The following is a 12,500-nucleotide window of genomic DNA, read 5'->3' on the forward strand; positions in this document are numbered from 1 at the left end:
TTCATTCTGCGCCTGATGTCAATTAGATGTTGTAGGCTCTGCCTTTGATATTATAAAGTTTTTACAAAGTTTACTTTACGAGATTTCCAAACTTATCCACATAGAATTATTACACCTTTAATCTGGCTCAAAATAAAGCTCCTGCCAATTCAACTTAGGTGTTAAAGTTCTATGACTTTCATATTAACTGCTTTCAAAACTCTCCTAAAAAAGAGTTCTGCTGAACTCCATAATTCCCTGTTTACTTTAATGTAATATTTAGTGATCTTTTATGGCTCTAATTTCTTGATAAAGCCATGATTCTCAATTTCCAAATTCTGAAGTTTTATTTTTTTTGCGGGCTTTTATTCCAAATCTTTTGGAAGGTGAAAAAAATGGAATAATTCGTGTGTAATTTTATTTCACAATAAGCAGTTAAAAATTACATTCAAACCTAAGAAAAATGCGATGGAATTGTACACTTATATCGATGTTATTATCGTAATTATTAATAGGTGACAATAATAATGAACAAAGTACTTAGAAACTTTTGGTCCTAGATCCAGAATTAGATCTAAACCATAATCTAATCCCTTCAAAATCCATTATTAATTTTCACACAAACCTCAAAACAGACAAGAGAGCGTACGCCTTCTTATGGCAGATGAAGAGAAGCATCGAATTCAGGTAGTGACGTAACAACTGGCTTAATGAGCCTCTGGATACGAGCACGTGTCTCCCTGGAAGGTCTTGACGAAGCGATTGAGGTCTACACCAATCTTCCTGAAGGCCCCTTCGCACACCTTCTGGTAGGCCTGGTGTAGTTTCGGCTTGCGGGAGTAGACGAAGCCTATGTCAGTGATGTAGCGTCCGCCCATCTCCATACAGGAGTACAGACAGGCGTAGTTGAAGAAGTCTGTGTCGAGGATGACCAGCGGTGATGGAATTGCTGTGAAACAGACACAATATAGAACAGATTTGTGAGACTCCAGTAAAAGCGATAGAACAGAACTGCTTACATGTTTCAAAAAAGAGGTTTACTAGATAATCATACTTATACTTCTATCCATAATAAAGTACAGTATATTTTGATAGTAAATAGAGTATTCTACGAGTAATTTACGTTGCCGCCGAAAATCGGCCTCCCTTGGATATCGACAGAGCTACTGAGACTTTTCTATGGCAAGTATCAATACAAAAATTGTTATGAATGTAGTTCATATAACAACAATCAGACCCTGCTTTGAAAATAATTTGGATATCTTTAAAACTCTTGGTGTAGTTTGCGGCTCCTCACTACTCTTTTAGCTGAAAATTGTCACTTACGAACAAAAGTGACAGAAAGGGCATACTTATTGCAGGTACAAACAGGAGCATTGGCAGGTACAAAGCTTATATATACCTAAAAAATCCCTAAAAATTTAATTTGAATATATTTTTTGGTTTAGGAGTTGTTGACCCCGCCGCCGAAAATATCAGCTGAAGTCCTGGCGGAGTTCAGGCGTCAAGGAGTGAGAGAAGTGGAGGAGTTATTTTGTAATGGCCGGTCTCACTCCCTCAGATCATCGATGGTATTTTATGACGTTGTTTCTATCTCAACCATTGATAATTGGCCAATGAGAAGCATTAAGGCTTGAATAAGTCATACTCAATATTGTCTAATTGGGAGTATGAAAACAGGGGATAGTGACGATGATAATGATTTATGCAATTTGGGCCATACGTCTCAGCACTAAGGCCGGGGAGTCCGATCAGGACCTAAGAGCAACTTCAATAGGAAGAAAGAAAGACTTAGGGTTGTAGCATAGGTAATATAGTATATATTCACATATATATTTATATATATATATATATATATATATATATATATACGTATATATGCATATATATTATATATATATATACAGTATACATATGTTTAAATATATTTGTATATATATATATATATATATATATATGTATATATACATATGTATATATGTATAGATATATGTGCATACATATATATGTATATGTATACATATATATATACATATATATATACATATGTATATATATGTAGAATTTATATACATATATATATATATGTATATATTCATACATATATGTATATACATACATACATACATACATACATATATATAAATATGTATATATACAAATTCTATATATATATACATATATGTGTGAATGTATGCATGTATATATATATATATATATATATATATATATATATATATATATATGTGTGTGTGTGTGTGTGTGTGTACTGTATATATACACACATATATATTTATGTATATATAAAGATACATGTTCATATATATATATATACATATATATATTCATATATATAAATATATATGTGTGTATGTATATATATTTACATATATATATATATATATATATATACATATATATATATGTATGTGTATATATATATATATATATATATATATATATATATATATATATATTCTACATTTATATATATCCATATATATATGTATATTATATATATATGTATGTACATACAGTATATATATACATATATATATATATATATATATATATATATATATATATATATACAAATAATTTGTAAGATTTTCGCTTCTGGCAAGCTGAAGTTTAATGATAAAAAGGACAAGTAGAAAATAACCCGAAATTATGGTTTCATTAAAGATTAATTGGATCTCATAATTTTTCCTTAAAATTCTTATGTGGTTACAAAAATATTAAAAATCCTTAGTAAAAGAAAATGGTACAAGGATAATTAGATATATAAAAATCTCCCATTCTTTCCAAATTAATCTCTCTTGAACAATACATCCTTCATTTCATTCCTGTGGATATATTGGCCATGATATTATCACAATGAGACTAATGTTTTGTAATCATTAACTTAAATAGCATTGCCAATGTAGTAATCTTTCCATACTTAAAGCTAAATATCAGGAATACTCCCTGAAGCAAACCACAGAAATATTTCATATTTTATTGGGTACAAGAGTTCTAGATTGGATGAAACGTGAACAAAGTATTTAAGCAAAATTTAAAACAAAAAGGTTATAAACAAAACCTAAATACTCAAGAGGTAAACTGTAAGCATTTCAAGGCGCAGAGACCAGGCTTTCAAATGGCTTGAGTCTCCTCGTATGGGCAATTGTCTCCCTGAGGAGTCTGTACGAAAGTCGACGAATCTACACCAATTTTGGCAAAGGCCTCTTGGCAAACTTTCACATGACGTGGATCCATTTTGGGGGTTCGGGAGAAAATGAAGCCGAAGTCTGCGTAGAACCTTTTTTGGACGTCCTTGCAAGCATAGAAGCAGGCGTAGTTCTGGTAATCGGTGGCGAGCACAACCAAAGGTGCTGGCGGAGCTGCAGCAAAGCAAAACATAAGAGCCTAAACAAAAAATGATCTAAACTTTATACCGACGATTCTACAAAACACACATATGGTCATGAAACGAGCAACACACAAGGCAAGGAAGTCTGGAGTAAAAGGAAAATAATGGTGGAGGCAATAGAGCGACCAATAACTCCTTACCTCCTTCGTGAGTAAGCAGAAGGCGTGGCCCCTGGGGATCGTAGAAGAGGGATCCTAGAGTCCTAATGGGAGCTCCTGTTGCATCAACACCATTCGAGGCTGTTCGGAAAGCGCCTCCAACTAGGGAAAGGAATCGAAAATGAGAAGCTTATCTTAAAGTTCTATCAAAGGGTGAAAAGTTCCCCAATTATTAAACACAAATAAGTTTATTTAGAATTTGTTATGGAAATGCAAGAAATAAACCAAGAAAATAAGAAAAAATATATTTCTAGTATATCACTCGGATGTCAATTGTATTCTTTAAAGAAGTACGTAGCTGATTCAGTTTAGAAATATTCATATATATTTGCCATCGCTAATCTGCTCTTGTTAAATATGAAAACCTCTCTCTCTCTCTCTCTCTCTCTCTCTCTCTCTCTCTCTCTCTCTCTCTCTCTCTCTCTCTCTCTAGTATACAAAAATAAAACAAAATAAACCTCTGATCTTCCTCCTTCTATGCCTATTCATCCCATTCGATCAAATCTAATTGAAATATGGACTCCCAACGTTCATGTCATATTCAAAATTCATACTATTTCCACCTTCTCCGAAAAAATAAAAAATTACTATACTTTGGATATAAAAAGTTTTCAGATCTACGACTTATTTAAAAAGATCTATTTAAAAAGAAAAAACCCATATTTTCCTTACTGTATTCCAGTCTCCACTGCATACATCTGGAGAAAGGGTCAAAAGGGTTGGGTGTGCGTGAATGCTGATACCATTTTCCATCCATCTGCAACAGCCAAGGTTTCAGTGAGAGAACAAAGGAGCGACTCTGTATAGAACTGCAATTCTCTCTCCCTTGGGAAATCATTTCATTGAAATATGTACCAATAATATGTTTGCTTGATAAACCACCTTAGAAATTACTGTAGATGTTTAATGAACTTACCTGCCAGTGGTTCGGTTGCTGCTGTTGCCACAGTACTGCCTCATTCACTATTGGGCAGGACCCCTCTTTCACGAAGTCCGGGACACTTCTGACCACAGAGGGGCCCACAAGAAGGGCCACCAGGGACAAGTAGACGTGCTTCATCATTCCAGGACAACGGACAGAATGGCGGGAGAGAATCGGGGCAGGCTTTATATACCGAAGGAACAGCCTCAGAATATCAAGGTACATAAAAGAAAAAAAAAAAGAAAAGAAAAATGATAGGCATCAGACTTATTTTTTTTTTTTTTTTTTTTTTTTTTTGCTTATAACCTTAGTTAGCCATCTGTATCCGATAGGAGTGGAAATATTACTTTTTTATCTTTGACTTGTATCTTTATGAACCACAAAACAGAGTTAAGTATCTTTTGTGGCATAAGGAAAAACGTGTTTTAATTCTTGCCTTGAGCCGTAAACAACTCAAGGAAGCTCAGTGATTGAGAAGATGATCTAATCGGACGTCATTTGGAATTTCGGATAGACTATAGATTTTCTCTATTATATTCCAGACTGGATGAAGCTTCTCTGTCAAAGTTAGTAAGGCTCTTCCTACAGGTAGTGGAAGCCTGGCAGGCTTTGCCATTTCACATCACCTGTTGGTAACTACCTCGTCGACGAATTTAATAGCCATTACAGACTGCCCGTAATCATCTCCCTATTTAAAAGTTGAAGATTTGTATATTTATGTTTATAAATATCTATATAAGTATACCTTTGAATATTCTTTATATATATATCAAGATATGAATATGTTAGGTCTGGACATTAAGTTGCTCGAGCCTTCGGTGTGAGCTAAGCTGGCGACCTGACTTGGATCGCCGCTGACCTGGGTGAAGCGGGTCAGGTCATTCCCGTTCATCTTTCAGAGCATCTAACTTCATATCTCCACGATAAGAGATTTAAACACACATGACATGTGTGCTGTTTTGGTTCTCATAAAAGGGGAAATAAGTTAGTGGAAATATCTTTACGACGCTTCACTAATGATTCGCTTCACTAAAGATGAAAACCTTATAAAGAAATGGGTGCACCTCTGTCGCAACGAATCGGAACTAGCCTTCTACAGAGTGATGTTTCTTTGTAGTGCCCTATTGCTCTACCTCATGAGCCGTCAGCAGCCATTGCCTGGCCCTCCCTGGTCCTAGCTTTGACGGAGAGGAACTTGAGCGCGGATCATATGTATATATGGTCAGTCTCTAGGGCATTGTCCTGCTAGTTAGGCCATTGTCACTGTCCCGTGCCTCTGTCAATCATGAGTAGCCTTTAAACCTAGACCTTAAACCGGTATAATTCAACATAAGATTCATTGCAAAACGAGCTTAAAAAAAAACCTGTGAATCATGGAAAAATGATATACCACTAGAAAGGGAAAAGTGCCTTTTAGCGATGACATTTGCAGCATCTAATGATATCCAGGAAGATAATTATATAATCGTGGAAGATTTACCCTTTGAGGAGGCTATGGAGAGTGTATTGCAAAACAAAATACTTTTAGTTCCAGTCGTTAAGAAAAGTATCTGATTCAGACGAAAGAACCTGGATCGAAGAGATTCCCAGATCACAAGGAGCGCTCGTCCATTCCTGTGATGAATTCTTTAAACCACTGGAAGAGACAGAGAGGTTGCCTCAGTGCCATCATTGGGAGACCAGGTTAAAGACTGGAAATGGAGCCATAAGAAATTGTCTGGTGATATTGAAAGTTTTATTGATTTAGTCCGTTGTCGGATCCTTTTTAGAATGTGTGTTCTAAACAGAATATTTGCATCCAGTCGTAAGACTTGAAAATGTCAAAAGCTTTGAAAGAAAATATAAGTGAGCTTTGTATTATCGGTTATTAGTGTCCAAAGACATTCTTTTTATTATCATGTATGTTATATTGGAGTATTTCAATATAATATATTTATGTATATCTACCGTAAATGACTATATGTATTTACGTAAACATTTGTATATCTAAAGTTTGTAACAACTCTTTAATATATATATATATATATATATATATATATATATATATATATATATATATATATATATATATATATATGTGTGTGTGTGTGTGTGTATGTATATAATATTTGTATATACAATCATATAATACGATCAAAATCTTAATTATCGTGAGAAATATATAGATAACTATCAAGCAACACAAAATGAACTTATGCTTATACAGTCAAAAAAAAAAAAAAAACATTTGAAATTCTTCATGCGAAAGATGTCGAACTGAAACTCTGATATCTAACCAGATGTTCCCAATTAGACCTCCATTTGTCTCCGATTACGAAATGTCAGTCAAAGTGGACAAACGCGTCTTGACATCCAGAAAATGAAACATTCAACTATCGTAATAGGATACTTGCGTTGGGGCCTTTAATATCCCTCACTTCCTCCTATAGTCCTTCGAGTTTACCCTTATGGCCACACCCGATTAGCTCTCTTTTATTGTATTTTTTTCATAAAGGTTTTTTTCTAGTAAAAGAATCTATTCAATATTATCACTGTGCCAAAAAATTAGTTACGACAGCTGCCATTCATATTATTATTCCATAAGTGTAAGTATGACGGAATACTTACAACGAATGAGCTATAGAGTATGATTGGGAGTTCTCTGTGAAAAGCAATTTTACATGATGATGACATTTTATATTTGTATTTTCTGCAAGTGATAACAAGGGAAGGAATTGAAGAGGACTTGGGAGTCACCTGTTAGGGGGAGAAGATCAAGAGGGAGGCAGAGAAGTAGATGGCGATATAAGGTGAAGGATGATATGGAGAGAAGAGGTTTGGTTTAAGAGGAGGCCTTTGATCGAAGTGAGTGGAGAGGGTACATCAGGCCACCGACCCCTTAATGTGGGGATAATCGTGAAGAAGCAGAAGAAGAAGAAGAAGAAGAAGGAGGAGGAGGAGGAGAGAATTATTACTCTCTGTCTCTCTTATGGACAGCTGGTTCTATTCCACCTTACCTGAAGCAAGTACAGCGAATATATTGAATACAAAATCGTATCTTAAACAATATTGTTAAATGTAGAAAGATAAATATTGTACATTAAATGAGAAGTGATAAATAGATCTCGGTAGAGTTGAGTGTCTACATATGTATTGAAGATTGGACAAATGTAGACAGATAGAAAAGTTGACTAAAAGAGACAGAATAGATGGACGGATGAATGAAAAGTTTAAACTTGTATAGGGTTCAGAGGTTCCTTTTCCAGATGCCCTTTGGAGGTTCAAAAGGAACTTGTAAAGGAAAGGAACCGCCATAGAAAATCCCAAGATGATTTTCCGCTCAGTGACATCATTGGATCTTCACGTTTTGCAGCAACTTCTTCAACAAAGACCGAATTTTGTATTGCATTGTAACTAGCATTGATCATCATCGGAAGAGATTTGTGAATTCGTTGTTTATGAGAGGCTCCTTAATAGCATGGAAGCTCAATTTTAATTGGACATGATATTCTACCGCTAATCTTAAGACCATAATAGTAATGATAATATCACAAGAAAGGTAAGTAAAATTTCTTTCGGGAAGAGGAAATACCATTAGTTGCGTATTTTTTTTCTTTTTGTTTGTAAACATTTTCCTGTGTAAAAGGTACTGGAAATACCGTGTTTTGAAAATGTAATATCTTCAATGCCAGTTCTTTTAGAATTTTTTTTTTATTAGAAAAGTAAGATTTATGGAATATTCATTGGGTAAGACATGAGGTCAGCAATGGCATTCCAAAAATATCTATTGAAAAGTCCAAAAAATCGACAGAAACAGGAAGTCTTGAGAAACTTCACGAATACAATTCCAACCACCGTGGCGCCACGCCCCTTAGAAGTTGAAATTAATGGTTTCTGACTTCCATAGCAAGGTCACTCTATCGTAATGAGAAGGGATTATCATCTTTATCTTTTGGTCTAAAGCTTGGATGACCACTCAGAAGTTGCCTCTTTTCTCCTTCGCTTGTCTAAAGTCTGCTTCCCTTATTGTCTCTTTTATCTAATGATGAATCTAAATACGGAGCGGTTAGCGATCGTTACTTATCTTCCCCACGAAGACAGAATGTTGACAATGCATCTTTGGGAATGCAGTTCTGAGTTAGTTTACCATACAAACGTTGCTTCAAGAGCTCCAATCTTACTAACCTCTTCTTGGTCTTGCTAGTACGAGATAGGAACCCCCTTCGAGTGCAAGAGAACTAAAGAATTAGATTCCTGAGTATTTAAAGGAACGTTTTTCAGTATCAGGGACTGTGTTTGTTTACAGCGAAGGCTTTGAGTCTGTCACTTCGTGGACAAGTACTCCTCAGAGGATTCAACTCAGTTTATCATCTTTTTATGAGTTATGATAAATCCTTTAGGTGCAAATGCTGGTCAAACCTTCGTGTCGGTATCTGTTTTTCAAGTGGCTACTTTTATTTAAAAAATGAGACAGGTGTAATCTCTTTATAGCAACTCATATAAGTGTTACCTTTTAAGTATATCATATTCATTGAAGAACAACACTAGACATTAGGTCAGTAAAGTAAGAGGAGAAGACTTTGTAGAATTGATATTTCAGGCAATTCCTTATGAGAAATCCTTGTCTTAAACAGATGGTTAATAACAATATTACCTTCTGAGGAGGAGATTTATAAAGATAAGATTCAGGACAAACATTATTACTTTGTCTTCATCTTGCTAAAAAATTTCGTGTGTAAACATTTATTTGATGTTAGAAAATGCTTATATCTTTAGATCAAAGCTATAGACTATTATTATTATTATTATTATTATTATTATTATTATTATTATCATTGTTGTTGTTGTTGTTGTTGTTGCTGTTGTTGTTAATAACATTATTATTATTATTATTATTATTATTATTATTATTATTATTATTATTATTATTATTATTATTATCTAAGCTACAACCCTAGTTGGAAAAGCAGAATGCTGTAAGCCCAAGGGCTCCAACAGGGATAGCCCAGTGGGGAAAGGAAATAAGGAGATAGATAAACTACAAGAGAAGAAATGAACAATTGAATTATATTCTAAGAACAGTAACAATATTAAAATAAATCTTTCATATATATAAGCTATAAAAACTTAAAAAAAACAACAAGAACAAAGTAAGGGAAATAAAATAAAAGTGCCCGAGTGTACCCTCAAGCGAGCAAGAGAACTCTAATCCAAGACAGTGGTAGACCATGGTACAGAGGCTATGACACTACCCAAGACTAGAGAACAATGGTTTGATTTTCAAGTGTCCTTTTCCTAGAAGATCTGCTTTCCATACATAAAGAGTCTCTTCTACCCTTACCAAGAGGAAAGTGGCCACTTAACAATCAAAGTGCAGTAGTTAACCCCTTGAGTGAAAATGAATTGTTTTGTAATCTCTGTGTTGTCAGGTGTATGAGGACAGAAGAGAACGTGGTAAGAATAGGCCAGACTATTTGGATACTGTGTAAGCAAAGGGAAAGGGAACCGTAACCAGAGAGAATGTTCCAATGTAGTATTGTCTGGCCAGTCGAAGGACCCAATAACTCTCTTGCGGTAGTATCTTAACGAGTGGCTAGTGCCCTGGCCTTAAACTAAAGAGATTTTTTAAGCATTTTTTATTCTTTAGGAGTCAATCTTTAATTATTAAAATTAAGGTGATAAATCGTATAAAAGGAATTTCCACAGCTACAGACCATTTCAAGACTGTTATTAGAAATCACAAGAAAAGCATTCATTTATTCCTGTTTCATTTTCGGTGTTTTTCTATACTCATATTAGTCATTCAATCTTTCAACGACTTATGTTACCCATCTTTTTTGTTCAAAAGCAAAGCTAAGACTGTTCCATCCATCTTCACTTCCAGTGTTTAATTTCTGCATTGCCTTCTGATTGTTTTTTTTATAATCTGTCACATTTTCATCTCCAAAATCATAATTTCTGCAAAGATTCATTTGCCTTTTTTGTCTCTCTTTCTCCGCTACTCATCCCCGTTTTTTTTTCAAATAATTTTTCAAATGATCAATCAAAGTTATTCTTAGTATTCAAGCAATATCCTTTGCACAATCAGTAAATGCTACTTTTCATCATCGCTGTTCTTAGATTGTGTTCCCATTCAGCTAGTTTCTCTTCGAACGTTAACCTTTCTTCTTTCATTTGCACCTAAAAATTTTATTGTAAAGTCATCTAAATAGAATTTTTCCCTAACTTTTTCTTTATTATCTCGTCTATATAGATGATGGAATAACCCAATTCAGTGTAATTTTTCAAAAAACTATCTTCATTGAAGAGGAAATCATACGACTCAGTAAGTGTCATGAAGCTAGTAGTTGAGATACTACCGCTAGAAAGTTATGGGATCCATTAACGGGTCACACAGTAATACAATGGATCCTTCTCTCTGGTTACGGTTCATTTCCCCTTTGCCTGCACATACACCAAATAGTCTGGCCTATTCTTTACAGAATCTCTTCTGTCTTCATACACCTGACAACACTGAGGTTACCAAACAATTCATCTTTGCTCAAGGGGTTAAGTACTGCACTGTAATTGTTCAGTGGCTACTTTCCACTTGGTAAGGGCAATAGAGACTCTTTTAGCTATGGTAAGCAGCTTTTCTAGGAGAAGGACACTCCAAATTCAAACTATTATTCTCTATTCCTGGGTAGTGCCATAGCCTCAGTACCATGGTCTTCCACTCGGGAACACTATACTATATAATTTCTCTCCCTCTTGTTTTGTTAAGGTTTTTATAGTTTATATAATGTTTATTCTAATGTTACTGTTTTTTAAATATTTTATTTTTCCTTGTCTCCTTTCCTCACTGGACTATTTTCCCTATTGGTGCCCCTGGGGTTATAGTATTCTCCTTTTCCAACTAGGGTTGTAGTTGAGCAAGCAATAATAATATTAGAAAATAATAATAACATGATCGCTATTGGCAAGTATTCTTCCCTGTTACATATTCACATTTGCCATAAAGGTGATTTCATTGTAACAACATCCTCAAAACGTATATGCCTTTTGAGGCTAAATTATGAAATGGTGCTTTGGTAGTTAATCAAATCCGAGGGCATTTTGACAGCTGATAAAGGCCAGCGAGGTGCTAGTCATCTGTGCTTTAATCTCTCACTCTTTTAGTCCTGCAAGAAGTTTTATGTCTGAACGACAGAAAGAGAGGGAATTTAAGCTAAATAAAAGAAGACGTCTTTTGCATTTCTATAATATGACATAAAGAGTAAGTCTTAGACAGACTTTATAACAAGATATTACAAGCAAGTCTTAGGAAGTCCTTCGATCGTTCTGGTTTCTTTCCCTTAAGCAGAAACCAAGGTTGCATTAGAGCAGTCTTCTCCCTGGCTGGTCTTGACCAATCTGCCGAGATCGAACCCAATCTTCCCGTAGGCGGATTCGCAAATCCTCATATATGCTGGATGCATTTCCCGCTGCCTCGAATACACGAAGGCCAGGTCCGTCTTAAACCCTCCGCCCAATTCCAGGCAGGAGTACATGCAGGCGTAGTTCAGGAAGTCCGTCTCAAGGAGGAGTAGCGGGGCTGGAAATGCTGTAGGGGAAGGACGAGACGAAATAGAGTTAGGATAATCCGCTGGTAGTCTCTCTCTCTCTCTCTCTCTCTCTCTCTCTCTCTCTCTCTCTCTCTCTCTCTCTCTCTCTCTCTCTCTCTCATAAGAATATAACATCTGTACTAACTTTTCTATTTAACTTTACCAGTGTTCAGGCAAAAAGATAGATTATTATCCTGTGTTATTCAACCTACGATTATCAAAGTGAACTTCTGCAATGAGATGTAATAAATGAAGTCTTTTGCCGTAGTTACATAAAAAAAAATTTCTACTTTCATTTGACATGATAAGTCAAATCAAAGACAGAAGAATAAGAAAAGCTGATACCGTGTTGGTGGGTTATCTCGAGACTGGGCATCCCGTGGGGCTGAGGATAGACCCTCCCTTCTGTCGCCACCACTTCTGTCCCTCTGAGACCCGTCGATCGCATGTGGAATCCTTCTCCGTCT

At 35.2% G+C, this 12,500-nt stretch overlaps 3 protein-coding genes across 3 annotated transcripts in view; all 3 read right to left on the bottom strand.

Annotated features, from left to right (window-relative positions):
- Nucleotides 1-462: 462 nt before the first annotated feature.
- The window catches only part of LOC137638010 (crustacyanin-C1 subunit-like), a 17,994-nt gene continuing 5,956 nt past the window's right edge, over nt 463-12,500 (bottom strand). Inside the window, exon 4 of the mRNA XM_068370103.1 lies at nt 463-928. Within this exon, the coding sequence (XP_068226204.1) occupies nt 687-928 (242 nt within the window). The 3' untranslated portion in view covers nt 463-686. The remainder of the gene's footprint in view (nt 929-12,500) is intronic.
- LOC137638008 (crustacyanin-C1 subunit-like) lies at nt 3,002-4,704 on the bottom strand. Its single transcript, XM_068370100.1, has 4 exons — nt 4,466-4,704; nt 4,222-4,306; nt 3,532-3,651; nt 3,002-3,362 (listed from the first exon to the last, which is right to left on the bottom strand). The coding sequence occupies exons 1-4, from the start codon at nt 4,694-4,696 to the stop codon at nt 3,115-3,117; spliced, it is 684 nt and encodes a 227-aa protein (XP_068226201.1). The 5' UTR covers nt 4,697-4,704; the 3' UTR covers nt 3,002-3,114.
- The window catches only part of LOC137638009 (crustacyanin-C1 subunit-like), a 1,970-nt gene continuing 1,144 nt past the window's right edge, over nt 11,675-12,500 (bottom strand). The window contains exons 3-4 of the mRNA XM_068370101.1: nt 12,379-12,498; nt 11,675-12,032 (exon numbers count right to left, since the gene is read on the bottom strand). Coding sequence (XP_068226202.1) covers nt 11,785-12,032; nt 12,379-12,498 — 368 coding nt within the window. The 3' untranslated portion in view covers nt 11,675-11,784. The remainder of the gene's footprint in view (nt 12,033-12,378; nt 12,499-12,500) is intronic.

The sequence above is a fragment of the Palaemon carinicauda genome, chromosome 3 (assembly GCF_036898095.1).
Source record: "Palaemon carinicauda isolate YSFRI2023 chromosome 3, ASM3689809v2, whole genome shotgun sequence".
NCBI lineage: Eukaryota > Metazoa > Arthropoda > Malacostraca > Decapoda > Palaemonidae > Palaemon > Palaemon carinicauda.

Bases quoted from the DNA above. Each gene is read 5' to 3' on its own strand.
- LOC137638008 (XM_068370100.1), bottom strand. From the start codon at position 4,696: ATGTACCTTGATATTCTGAGGCTGTTCCTTCGGTATATAAAGCCTGCC. The intron at 4,307-4,465 runs GTAAGTTCATTA...TGGCTGTTGCAG, and splicing joins AGCAACCGAACCACTGGCAG to ATGGATGGAAAATGGTATCA. The intron at 3,363-3,531 runs GTAAGGAGTTAT...GCTTTGCTGCAG, and splicing joins TCTGCTTACTCACGAAGGAG to CTCCGCCAGCACCTTTGGTT.